Raw genomic sequence first — 12,574 nt, forward strand, 5'->3', positions numbered from 1 at the left:
AAAATCTCCTGTCATTGAGCTTGTCTCGAAGGAGAAACAAACTGAGATTGTTATATTTTATGATCCTCGACCAAACAGGCAAAAAACTTGAAAATTAAAAAATCCTCTTACGTTCGGCAGAGCCCGGCCAGGATTCATACCTGGACACACGGAGCAACAACGAGAGGCGTTGCCGTTGTTTAGCGTTCGAAACCATCAATACAACTTTCAACAGATGCACAGAATCATGTGCATACCATGAGAAATCATGTGCATACCATGGGAGTAGCGTAATTTGTGCAGACAAAAAATTTGCCATTTCACAAAAACACATGCAATGGGAAAAGTACAGCTAATAGACATGGTTGTCGAGCGTGGTTAATGTGGTATTTTGTATCGTAGAGGCGTTTTCGCAATAAATTCGGTACAAGTACAACATATAAACGTACGGCCCTGGAAGCCTCACACCTAATATGGCTAATGAGTAATTCTAAACCAAATTACGAAACGCGTCCCATAGTGGTTGGTGTGTGTTCTATTCTCTGGGTTTCCTTTTCCATTTGCAAACAAAAATCTTCAATCAATGAGCATGTCTCGAAGGTGAAACAAACAGGAATTGTAAAATTTAATGATATTCGCCCTAACAAAACTAAAAAACTTGAAAATTAAAAAATAGGCAGAGTCCGGCCAGGATTCATACCTGGGCACACGGAGCAATAGCGAAAGCGGTTGCCTAGCTTTTGAAGCCATCAATATAACTTCCAACAGATGCACAAAATCTTGTGCATACCATGGGAGTAGCGAATTTGTGCAGACAAAAACTTTGCTATTACATGAAAGCACATGCATTAAGAAAATTACAGCTTTGTCGAGCGTGGTTAATGTGGTATTTTGTATCATGGAAGCGTTTTCGCAATATATACGGTACAAGTGCAACATACCAACGTACGGCCCTTGACGTCTTCACACCCAATATGGTTGATGAGTAATTCTATACCAAATTACGAAACGCGTCCCATAGTGGTTGGTGTGTGTTGCGATCTCTGGCTTTCCTTTTGTATTTTTCTCGAAATAAAAACAAACAGAAATTTATTTTATATAGTTTTCAATTTAAAATATTGAAGAGGCATTGCTTATTGTTAATCACATCTAGTCCAACATATTTACACATTATTACTCGTAGTCGTATGGTAGGTCAGTAACATTTATTACCTCCGAATGGTTCGAGTTTAGCATAACAAATTCCCATTGTCTGCAATTTTGTTTATGGGTATTGTTATTGTTTCCCTACAATTGCATTTGGTCATGAAGTTATTGACCTTTGGTACCAGTTGGAAAATACCATTCATATACATATTAAGTGTGGATCGATGTACTGTTTACATTTATGCTTCACTTACTCGTTATAGGCTTAGGTTTTCATTGCCAATGTCAGTGGGGCAGTGGGAGAACCGTTTTACTAAAATTCCCAACGCTCACCGATCAATCTGGTCACGTATCATGGTGTGCCTGCATAAAAATACTTTAACTGTAATTTGTGGCTTCCATGACAAACCCCTAGCGTATAGTTGGAGTTGGCTACTGGACACTGGGACATGATCACAGTAAAAATAATCACAGATCTTGTTTTTTTTTGTAATAGTTTGGTCACGTGTCAATTTCAATGGGATAGTCATTGTTGTTGTTTAGTTATGATTGTTGAGGTGTATAAATTATTGCCTTCAACGGGGGTTTAAACATAAGCAGATGAAACTTTTAGTAGTTAGCACCTATCGGTTAGGAAGCAGTCCAATACAAGTCAACATGTTCAAATTCGTAAGTTTTATATTTCTGTGTATGTACCAGAGTTTAACTTTCAATGAAATTTTCTAATAAATTCTAGATTACCATCATTTTTGCTATCATTGGCTGTGCTGCCGCCAAGCCAGGTTTATTTGGTACTCATGTAGCCTATGCTGCGCCTGCTGCTGTAGTTGCTGCAGCTCCTGCTCCTTTTGTCACTGCCACTAGTAGCCAAGTTGTGGCCCGTAACTACAATGGCATTGCTACCGCTCCCATTGTTGCTCCAGTAGCTGCACCAGTTGTTGCCAAGGCTGTTGCCCCTCTTGCCGTTCCATTTTCTGCATCTGTTGTTGCTAAGGCCATTGCTCCAGTAGCCACTCCGTTTGCTGCACCCGTCATTGCCAAATCTTATGCTGCCCCGTTAGCTGCTGCTTATTCCGCTCCCGTTGCTGTGAACTATGCGGCAACCGCTCCTTTGGCTTACACCTCTCCCTTGGCTTACTCGGCACCATTAGCCTATACAGCCGCTGCCCCAGCTGTGTGGTAAAGAATGTTTCATGTTAACGAATTTTAAAGACTGATCTATTGGAATAAATTTACTAAATGTTAAAAAGAACAAACCTCATTTTATTACATCAAAATCATTTTTTATACCCCACACCACCACTGTGATACAATGCAAAATGCAAATTTGCCCATGAACACTCCATTAAGGAACTGGGGCAAACTTCTCACAAATCAATGATTCAATTTTAAGCTCAATGATAAGCGACCTCCTTTTTATAGCCGAGTCCGAACGGCGTGCCGCATAGCGACACCTCTTTGGGGAGAAGTTGTTACATGGCAAAGTACCTGACAAATGCCGCCAGGATTAGGAGGAACTAACCACCGCTGAAAAATTTGCTGATGTTTCTGCCAGGATTCGAACCCAGGCGTTCAGCGTCATAGGCGGACATGCTAATCTCTGCGTTACTGTGGCCTCCACTGTGATACCTGGTATTATAACTTTGTGCATTTGTTTGCGTCGCTACGAAGGAGACGAGCTAGACCCATTGATAAGTATACCGATCGGCTTAGAATCACTTTCTGATTCTTTTCAGCTATGTTCAGGTCGCATTTGTTGTCCGATTGTCATGAAATTTTACACATGCCACTTCTTTGGCCCAAAGCCATGCGCTATTGATTTTGAAAAAATCGCATCAGATTTGGATATTGTTCCCATATATATCTTTCATCCGATATGGTCTTTCAAGGCTGTAGTAACCACAATATTGGTCTGGACTTTAGAAAACTTTGCACGATAAGTTTTATTTGACGTCTCAATACGTGTGCAAAGTTTCATCGCATGAGATTTGGATATAGTTCCCATATATATCTTTCGTCCGATATGGTCTTTTAAGGCTGCAGTAGCCACAATTTTGGTCCGATCTTTACAAAATTTTGCACGAAAAGTTTTATTTGACATTATTTTATTATTTTATTTGCCTGATTGGGAAATCAGGGCTGCGGAGCAGTTTTTACTCGACTTCGACTCTGAGAAGATTGTTCGACTGCGTCTCTGGAGTCAACTTCAAGCACTTAATTTTTAATTTTTTTTTGTAAATACACTTTCAAATTTTTTTCAAAAATTAAAAAAAAATATTTTTATTTTCTAAGCCAATATCCTTTTATAACAAAAACAAGCAAAAAGACGTTACGTTCGGCCGGGCCGCTTTTTGGATACCCACCACCTCGGGTATATATGTAAACCACCTTTCGGCATAATCCGGTGAAAAATGCATAATTTATGCCCCTATAACAGCTTTATCGAAATATGGTCCAATTTGTACCAAATTCGGCACGGACATTGACTGGTCCAATAAGTACAAGTCATTGTTAAATTTTGTAGAACAAAATATTGGTATTTTTGATAGCTATATCCAAATATAGACCGATGTGTAACAACAATATAGGGCATGGAAAACGAAAAGCCCAACATAAACAGTGACTCAAATTTCAGCGAAATCGGATTATAAATGCGCCTTTTATGGGGCAAAGACTTTAAATCGAGAGATCGGTCTATATGTCAGCTACATTCAAATCTGGATCGATCAGGGCCAAATTGCAGAAATATATCAAAGAGCCTAACACAACTCACTGTCCCAAATTTGGCAAAATCGGGCAATAAATGCGCCTGGAAGAAAGAAGTCGAAAGGCCTAATACAACTTACTGTCCCAAATTTCGGCGAAAGATCTTAAATCGAGAAATTGTTCTATATGACAGCTATATCCAAATCTGGACCGATCTGAGCCAAATTACAGAAAGATGTCGCAGAGCTCTAAACAAATCACTGTCCCAAATTTCGACGAAATCGGACAATAAATGCGGGTTTTATGGGCCCAAGACCTTAAATCTACAGGAGCCTAATACAACTCACTGCCCCCAATTTCGGCGAAATCGGACAACAAATGCGCCTTTTATAGGCCCAAGACCTTAAAACAGAGATCGGTCTATAAGGCAGCTACATCCAAATCTGGACGGTACTGAGCCAAATTGACGAAGGACGTCGAAAGGCCTAATACAACTCACTGTCTCAAATTTCGGCGATATCGTCCCCTAAATGTGCTTTTTATGGGCCAAAAACCTTAAATCGGAGGATCGGTATATATGGCAGCTATATCCAAATCTGGACCTAACACAAAAAATGCGCCTTTTGTGGGCCCAAAACCTTAAATCGAGAGATCGGTCTATATGACAGCTATATCCAAATCTGGACCGATCTGAATCAAGTTGCAAAAAAATTACGACGGTCCTAATACAGCTCACTGTCCCAAATTTCAGCAAAATCGGATAATAAATGTGGCTTTTTTGGGCCTAAGGACTTAAATCGGCCGATCGGTCTATATGGGGGCTAACTCCAGATATAGTCCGATATTAATTTGCCTATGAACAAATAAAGAATCTGGGCAAAGTTTCAGCTCAATATCTCTAAGACTGTAGCGTAGTTTCAACGGACAGACGGACGGACATGGCTAGATTGTCTAAGATTTTTTCGATGATCAAGAATATATATACACTGATAGAAAAAGACGGTACTTTGGAAATACCGCCTAGTATTATTTTGTTCGCGTCATTGGTAAATATTTTTAATACCATTTGGTATCAATTCAATACCAGACAAAGGAGGCTATTAAGAATTGACGGCGTCACATTTGTATTCTTTTCATCTCACCAGAAGTGTTGTTGAGCTTTGTACCTAAAATATTGACGCCATTATAAAATATAAGTTAAACAAATAAATAAAAAGTTTTAATACAATTTGAGTGCTTAAAAAGCTGATCAGGGTTGTTCGAAAGCGGTGAAAATAGTACAAATTCTGAGTACATTCATTCTACATCAAAAACATGACAGTCTCTTGTGTGGAAAACGATGCAGTGTTGGTGTGTTCATATGAAAACCACTTCTGGGAATCAATGGCTATGGAATCAATTGTGGAATACAAAGAATAGAGGTTGGTCACGGTGTAACATTACTTTTTGTAATTGCTAACATAAATAATCGGAATAAAATTAGATTAAAATTATTTCAATGGTTTTTTTTTTTGCTCATTAGAAGATGGGATAATCAATAATGGTTTGGTATTAAAACTAATAACGGTCTGGTACTAAAACCAATAACAGATTGGTATTAAAAGCAATACCAGCTTGGTTATAAGGATAGTACCAAACGGTATTAATAATTTTTTGTTTCATCCATACCATCCGGTATTGTTTATGTACAACACGGTGTTGCTTTACTATCAATACCATATGGTAATGAATTGAGCACGTTTGGTATCAATTTTTCTCTAGGTGTACTTGAAAGGGTCGGAAATGGATATTTCGATGCAAACGAAATGACAAAATGAATATCCGCCCATCCTACGATGGTGGGTATAAAAAAATAAATAAAAAGTTCGGCCAGGCAAAATCTTGGGAACCCACCACCACGGATTCTGCTAAAAATGTATACCAACTAAATTTGATTAAAGGCCTCATCAGTCAAACCGGCAAAACTTAAGACTTCTAGCAACCGAACAAGGATGATCGAGAGACCGGTTTACATGGGAGTTATATCAGGTTATAGAATGATTTGGACCGTATTTGGCACAGTTTTTGGAAGTCGTAACAGAACACCGCATGCAGAATTTCAACCAAATCGGATGAAAATTGCGGCTTGTAAGCAATCAAGAAATCATATCTGGAGATCGGTTTATATGGGAGCCTATCAGGTTGTAGACTGATTTGGACCGTATTTGGTAGTGACCCACGGACGGACACCATTATTTTTGCTACAAATCGCTTCAGATTAAGTTATAGCTCCCATATATATGTATCGCCCGATTTGCACTTATGGGGCCGTAGTAACAACAATGTAGCCTTTGAGTGGAGCGGACGTGTTTTTGTTTCGCTCCTCAAAGAAACAAAAATATGTATCCGTATCTCGGAATAGGTACTACCTATTACGAAAATTTTTTTTGCAGTAGGAGTAGGCTATAAATTAACTCCAAAGAATCAACAGCTGCGGTGGTGATGTCAGACCCTATAGCGTTGTTGTCCTCCCCTCCCATATGTATGTGCCTTGGCACCTGTAGTGGAGATGCTTCAAGCGCACAACTAGTTGTCAGACTAATTAATGAGAAAGAGACGGATAAACCAGAGGGATGCACAATTCGTCCCGAGCCTTTAAGTAAAGGTGGTGTTTCTGACTCGGATTCAGACAGTGACGGTGTCAATGAAACAGTCATCGCAGCCAAATCGAGAGACGAGGGGATTGGGATGACGGTTCTGCCGTCATCTGAGCGATGTCTTTGCTAAGCTCACAAGCACACCGAGAGCGATCCGGTGCGCGACGAAGGAGACAGAGGAGTATGTACCGGTAGCGCAATCGGGCGAAAGTGCAGGATGCTGGAAGGGATAGAACTGACATTCCAAGCAGTTCTACGGAAGCTGGAAAAAAATCAGATTTCCCGCAGAGCATTACTCTGCTAAAATGCTGAAGAAGAAAAACAGCTCAAGACAGATGGTTGCTGAGAATGGTAAGGAGCCGCCCTCTTACGCCAAAGTGGCAAGAGTTGACTTATGCAGTCATCGCTATCTGCTGTGCAGCCGGATTCCACAAGATCATCGGTCCTAAATGGAGGATCTGGTTAACGATCAAATTGTCAAACATGTGTGGAACTCTGTAGAGGGTCCACCCATACAAATGATAAGCTGCGAGTATAGCGGTGACATCTTTACGCTGCGATTTGCGTCGGCGGAATGTATTGATACCGTCAAACGGCTCGTCAGAGGTATTCACGCTCCCTAGGAGGGCGCAAAGCTCGACCTGGTGAGAAAGATGGACATCCCCCAGCTCACAAAGGCGACGGTCTTCATCAAGAGGGCAGTAAATTTGTCACGGAACGAATGTTGGGATTCTTGGGCAAGATAAACCAAGGTTTGGTCGGAGAGAAGTGGGAGGTCTTCCATAGGGAGGTGAAGGCGGAAGGAACTCTCCTTATGGTTGGCATTGATCAAATCTCCGTGACTAGTTTGGTGGCGGGTGACTCAATACCGCCCAACGAACAGGGGGCTGACAACGGGACAATCAAGGCCTGTCTCAATATTAGAAAGACTAGGATAAGCAAAGATTCGAATACTAAAATATCAGGCAGTGCAATGGCGAGAGACCCAACACAGCCTAACAAACAGGGACCCAACGACGGACCCATCAGCGACTTCAAGATTCGGAAGACTAAGGTTGGTAAAGATTCTAATATTGAAACATTAGACAGCGCAGCAACAGGAGTCTCAATGCAGCCTAACCAACAGGGAGCCGGCGATGGTACCGTCATCTACTCCCAAAAAGCCCATTTACTTTAGATTTGGAAGACTAAGATAGGCAATGATTCTAAAACATCAGGCAGTATAGGTAATGGAAACTCAATACAATCTAACGAACAAGGGACCTGACGATGGACCCATTATCGACTTCAAGATTTGGAATACTGGGATAGGTAAAGATCCAAATATTGAATTATTACGCAGCGCAGCGACAGGAGTCTCAATGCAGCCTAACGAACAGGGAGCCGATGATGGAACCATCACCTACTCCCAAGAAGCCCATTTACTTAAGATTTGGAAGACTAAGATAGGCAAAGATCCTATTATTGAAACATCAGGCGGTACAGGGAATGAAAACTCAATACAGCCCAACGAATAGGGACCCGACGATGGAACCATTACCGACTTTATAAAGAGTCGGAAGACTAGGATAGGCAAAGAACCTAATACGATGACACCAGGCATTGCAGTGACAGGAAAGTCAATGCAGTCTAAAGAACAGGGTGCAGACGATGAGATCATCCCTACTCCCAAGATGGCCATTTACTGGAGCACCAATGATTGAGGTAATCCAGACAAACCTCCACCGGAGCGAGACTACTGCACACGCTCTGATGGAGAAAATCAGCAAGGGCAAGATTCATATTGCCTTAATTCAAGAGCCATGGACGACCCGGAACAAAGTTTCTGGACTGAACCATATGAACTACCAATTATTCTATGCTAACACTGGCACACGGCCGAGGACCTGCGTTATTTGTCATACAAATTTGAATTATATATTTTCCCCAGAGTTGTCAACGGCGAATGGCATCACTTTATCTGCCTTTCGACTCTTCGACACCGGAAACAAGGTACTAACAGAGTGCGATGCGAACTCTCATCACATTTCGTGGGGCAGTACCAACACTAATAAGCGGGGCCAAGCCCTGACAGAGTTCTTGAATACTAACGACCTAATAACACTTAATATTGGTAAAACCTCTACCTTTGTTAATAGGATAAGGGAGGAGGTTTTTGATGTGACAATAAGTTCGGATAATCTAATCGATGAGGTTCAGGATTGGAGGGTATCCATGGAACGCTCTTTCTCTGACCATCGCTACATTAAGTTTACACTAGCACGGTCAGCGCCGAAACCGATAAGCTTTCGGAATAAGTTAAAAATCAACCAACTGGACAAAATTCGGAAGACTACTCCGAAGAAGACTTGAGCAAGATAATTTAGATTGTCCAAGCATAGAAGACATTGACGAAAATGTCAACAGGATTACGACTGCACTGGTGGGGTCTTTCGAAGATAGTTGTCCTCTTCGGGAAAGCAAATCAGCCCTCTTCGGGAAAGCAAATCAGCCCAGAACCTGGATGACCGGAGAGATTCGCAATATTGGGAAAAAGTTTCACAGGCGTAAAAAAACGGAAGTTTATTGGGATGTGTATTACACACCGCTCAAGGAAAACATAAAATTACCAGAGCGGCAAAACGTGCCTCGTGGGAACTGTTCTGCGAACAGGTTGATAGCGTTAATGACGACACAAAAATAAAAAAGTTTCTCTCAAAAACCCATGTCAAAACTGATACTTTAGTAGATGACATGGGAGTGAGAGCAGAGACAACGGAGGACATGTTGAGGCTTGTGGCTACCGCTCTTGGTATCTTTGTTGTAAAGTTTTGGTTCTTTGGCTTGTCTTCAGTGCTAAAATCGAATAAAGAAAAATATTAAGTTTTCGCACTCTCTTTAAAATTCCTCCTAACAGACTCGTTCGTGGCGGTAATTCGATGCCGTCGTGGGTTAATTTATTTCGGGAGCGTGGAAGTGTCGCTTAGCTCAGAAATGGACTTTAACGGACCATCAGAACTAGGGAAAATTTCGAAAGAGGGAAGCAGTTGTGCGTTTGGGGTTCTTTGAAATCCCTGGTTTATGTCGATCGCCCACTGGCCATAGCACTTTAACGGACCATCAGAACTAGGGAAAATTTCGAAAGAGGGAAGCAGTTGTGCGTTTGGGGTTCTTTGAAATCCCTGGTTTAAGTCGATCGCCCACTGGGCATAGCACACCTCAAAAACCACATTCGCGACGGCATTGCCAACATACCGAATGATATGCTGCAAAGGGTAGACACGAATTTCAAACACCGACTTAACTAGTGTATGCGCAATGCGCAATCCGTTAGTGTGATTTTGTCATAGTATCCATTCAGGAGTTAAGTAAAGATTGTCCTCGTTTTAATCTCAATCTTAGAGCACATTTTACAAATGAAGTTTCAATGGCAATGACACCGAACAGTTACTTTTGATTCACACATTTCCAAGCTAAAAAACATCAAGGCTATTTCAGTAACAGTTTCCTTCCGACACAAGGCTATCATGAGGGCATCAGAAGAGACATTGCATTGAATTCAAATGGGAAATGCAACACAGTGCATACCAACTCGTACAAACATGAGTACAATTGGAAGCATAAAACTTGTATGTTGTTCGCAAATCGGATACAATGTTCCAAAATACTGAACTAATTTTGAAAACTTCACACGTTCGACAATGTCTTCCAACTTAAAACACAGCAAAGCACCATTACGAGAAATATGCTCCCCATTTCGTTGGTTTGCCTGACATTTTTGAGTATAAAACTAAAACTCATCGAAACGAATATTCAGTTGTTTGCTCATAAACAAAATCTAAACATTCAAAATTTATTTTTGCAAAAATGGCTAAATTCGTAAGTATATCCGGTTAAAAAGGAGTCGGTATGTTGAAACAAAAAATGTTTATGAAATATTATTGATAATTTTTAGGTGATTGTCTTGTGCGCTTTGGTAGCCTGTGCCGCTGCTAAACCCGGTGTTGTAGCTCCTTTGGCCTACAGTGCTCCTTTTGCTGCTGCTGCTTATACTGCTCCTGTGGCTGCCGCTTATGCAGCTCCCTATGCCGCTCACTATGCAGCTCCTTATGCAGCTGCCTACACTGCTCCCGTCGCCTACTCCGCTCCCTTGGCTTATAGTGCTCATGTAGCTGCTCCTGTCGCCTACACTGCTCCTGCTGCCGTCGCTGCTCCTTTGGCCTACGCAAATGCCCATTTGGATGCTGCCTATGCCAGCAGTCGTGTTGATATTAAACAAAATTACAATGCCGCGGTTGTTCCTGCCACCTATGCTGCCACTCCTGTAGCTGCTGCTGTGGCCCCAGTGGCTCCCTTGAAATACACCGCAGCCCCTGTAGCTGCCGCTGTGGCCCCAGTTGCTCCCCTGAAATACACCGCCGCCCCAGTTTTGTTTTAAACTCAAACAACAGATAATATTGATGTGAATAAAACATTTTTGTTGGTGCTTGAAATGAAAATTTGGTTTTCTTTGAGTAATTCATGACTTAGTGGTTTCAAATCAAACAAGCGAAAGTGCGGTAAATTCGGCTGGGCCGAATCTTATATGCATACATTTTTATAGCAAGTGTACATGATACCCAACACCATAGGATGACAGTTATATTTTTAACATAACGTTTGAAATGCATCGAAATCTCTATTTCCGACCCTATCTTACATAGAACAAGTAAAAGCGTGCTAAGTTCGGCCGGGCCGGATCTTGGGAACCCACCACCATGGATTCTGCAAAAAATTATACGAAATAAAATTAGTTGAAGGGCATCATTTTATTCTACATATCAAACTTCTGTTAAACCAGCAAAAATTTAAGCTTCTAAGAAGCGAACAAGGATGATGGAAAGACCGGTTTACATGGGTGCAATATCAGGTTATAGACAGGTGTTACAAGCAGAATGACGAAATTAGTATACCCCCATCCTATGGTGGAGGGTATTAAAACGATTTAGATCGAACTTGGCACAGTTGTTGAAAGTCGTAACAGAATACCATGTACAAAATTTCAGCCAACTCGGATTAAAATTGAGGCTTCCAGGCGCTCAAGAAGTCAAATCGGGAGATCGGTTTATATATATTAAATATAAAATTCGGATGTGGAAACCCCAAAACAGCTTACTGTATTATAAATACTCCTTTTATGGGCCCAAGAACCTTAATTGGGAGATCGGTTTATATGGCAGCTATATCCACATACAGACCGATCTGAACCATATAGGGCACGGATGTCGAAAAGCCTAACATAGGTCCTCGTGCCAAATTTTTTGCGAAATCGGATAATAAATGCGCCTTTTATGGGCCTTAGACACTATGGCAGCAATTTCCAAATATAGCCCGATCTTGACCATACTCAGTACGAATGTTAAGGAGCAAACTATTGTGCCAAATTTCAGTGAAATCCGACAATAAGTGTGGCTGTAATGGGCCTAAAACCTTAGTTTCAGCTAATTATTTTAATTTTTAAAGCCTGTAGCGTGATGTCAACAGACAGGCGGACGGACGAACATGGCTAGATGGTCTTAGATTGTTGAGACTATAAAGAATATATATACTTTATAGGGTCGGAAATGAATATATCGATGTGTTGCAAACGAATGGACAAGATAAATATACCGCCATCCTGCGGTGGTGGGTATAAAAATTGGAAAAAAAAACCCTTGAGTTCTCAAATCGCAAGCCCAGATTTCATATTCGGGCTTATGTTTTTATATCCATTACCATAGGATGGGGGTGTACCAATCTAGTCATTTCGTTTGTAACACCTCGAAATATTGATCAGCTACCCCATAAAGTATATATATTCAGGATCGTCTCGACATTCTGAGTCGATTTAGCCATGTCCTCCGTCCGTGCGTTTGTCGAAATCACGATAGCGGTCGAATGCGTTATAAAGAGTTATAGCCCCCATATTAACCGATTCCCGAATTTGACTTCTTGAGCCCTTAGAAGCCTCAAATTTCATCCGATGTGGCTGAAATTCGGGGCAAAGACTTGAGTTATGTCTTTAAGTATCCATGACTAGTACGATTTGAATCGGTCTATAAACAGATATAGCCCCCATTTAAACCGATCCCCGGATTTAACTTCTTGAG

At 41.2% G+C, this 12,574-nt stretch overlaps 2 protein-coding genes across 2 annotated transcripts in view; one reads left to right on the plus strand and one right to left on the minus strand.

Moving 5' to 3' along the window:
* The window catches only part of LOC106088126 (uncharacterized), a 527,532-nt gene that overhangs the window by 42,607 nt on the left and 472,351 nt on the right, over positions 1–12,574 (minus strand). The gene's annotated exons all lie outside the window — the stretch shown is intronic.
* Positions 1,737–10,884, plus strand: LOC106088113 (cuticle protein 16.5-like). The gene is made up of 4 exons (XM_059368233.1): positions 1,737–1,794; positions 1,862–2,304; positions 10,307–10,325; positions 10,402–10,884. Exons 1-4 carry the CDS (start codon positions 1,783–1,785, stop codon positions 10,882–10,884), a joined length of 957 nt encoding a protein of 318 aa, XP_059224216.1. The 5' UTR covers positions 1,737–1,782.

Source organism: Stomoxys calcitrans, chromosome 1 (genome assembly GCF_963082655.1).
Source record: "Stomoxys calcitrans chromosome 1, idStoCalc2.1, whole genome shotgun sequence".
Lineage (NCBI taxonomy): Eukaryota > Metazoa > Arthropoda > Insecta > Diptera > Muscidae > Stomoxys > Stomoxys calcitrans.